Genomic DNA, 1267 nt, shown 5'->3' with positions numbered 1-1267 from the left:
CAACCCTGCCTTCCCCGCTCATCCTTTTTGCCTGGGGCTCGATCCTGCTTGGGTGCTGGGTCCCTGCCGCTCTCGCTGCCCTTTTGTCTGTATTTGCCTCCTTCTGCCGTCCGGGCTCTGCTGTCTTGTGAAGCTGCTCGTTCCTCTCCTACAAAGGACAGTTAAATGCCACCCAAAGGACAGCTAAGACCTCCCAAAGCTCCTGTCAGAACAGCAGCGTGGCCACGCAAAAGCCGACCCAGCTGGAGGAACCAACGTGTCTCTCTTCCCTCTGGCTTGGCTGCTCTGTTTGCATTTCTCTGCCTCCCCCCTCAACTCCAATCTGGGCTTGGAAGGACTCATCCTGCTCCCAGCCCATAGTCCCAGCTGGTAGCCATGGGGCTCAGCCCGGGGACCCCCCTGACCCCGCTCTCACCATTCCCCCCAGCTGGGTGCCATGGCCGTGCTGCTGGGGCTGCTCCTGGCCCTGCTGGGCTGCACCGTGGCACCGGATCCTGCCCTGGAGGAGGCCTGGGAAGGGTGGAAGAGCTTCCATGCCAAGGAATACCCAGCGGTAGGTCCTGCTTCCCCCCCGAGGCCTCCTGGTATGGGCTGGGGCCAGTTCCAAGGGGGTCTCACCCCCGGTCCCCCCGGGGGACAATTCTGCCCCTGCTGCCGCTCTGCCTGGTGGCAGGAGGCCGAGGCCACGCGCAGGGAGGTCTGGGAGAAGAACCTGCGGCGCATCCAGCAGCACAACCGGGAGGAGTCGCAGGGGCAGCACGCCTTCCGCCTGGCCATGAACCTCCAGCACCTTCCCCAGGGACCCCTGCCCGCACCTGGGGACTGCGCACCCCTCAGCGTACCAGGGGCTCGATCTGGGGACCAGGGACCCCTTGATGCACCCAGGGCTTGATCCAGGGACCAGGGACCCCTTGATGTACCCAGGGTTTGATCCGGTGACTCCTTGGTGCACCCAGGGTTTGATCCAGGGACCGGGGACCCCTTGATGCACCCGGGGACCCCCAACCTGCTCTGCTGGGAGCTGCAGGTGCCCTGGGGCTGGGCTGCTTCCCGGGGGTTGACCAGTTGGTGGGGAGCTGCAGTGCTGCCGGCCGGGCACTCATGGCATCACATGAGTTTTCCCTTGGCAACCTGCAGACGGATGAGGAGTTTAACCAGCTCCTGAATGGCTTCACCCCAGCGTGGCAGGAGGAGCCGGCACTGCTCTTCCAACCGTCAATGGCCCTGAAGACCCCGGCAGAGGTGGACTGGCGGGCAAAGGGCTACG

General features: G+C 64.6%; 1 protein-coding gene across 1 annotated transcript; it reads left to right on the top strand.

The window, feature by feature from the left end:
* Positions 1-436: 436 nt before the first annotated feature.
* On the top strand, positions 437-1261 carry LOC104159505 (cathepsin L1-like; the record flags this gene model as incomplete). The annotated part of the gene is made up of 3 exons (XM_009697431.1): positions 437-553; positions 674-838; positions 1138-1261. Coding segments are annotated over exons 1-3 (406 nt in total), but the record flags the coding sequence as incomplete, so codon positions are not given.
* Positions 1262-1267: the final 6 nt, after the last annotated feature.

Source organism: Cariama cristata, unplaced genomic scaffold, assembly GCF_000690535.1.
Source record: "Cariama cristata isolate BGI_N322 unplaced genomic scaffold, ASM69053v1 scaffold17523, whole genome shotgun sequence".
NCBI classification, from domain to species: domain Eukaryota; kingdom Metazoa; phylum Chordata; class Aves; order Cariamiformes; family Cariamidae; genus Cariama; species Cariama cristata.
This window is presented reverse-complemented; position numbering and strand designations above follow the sequence as displayed.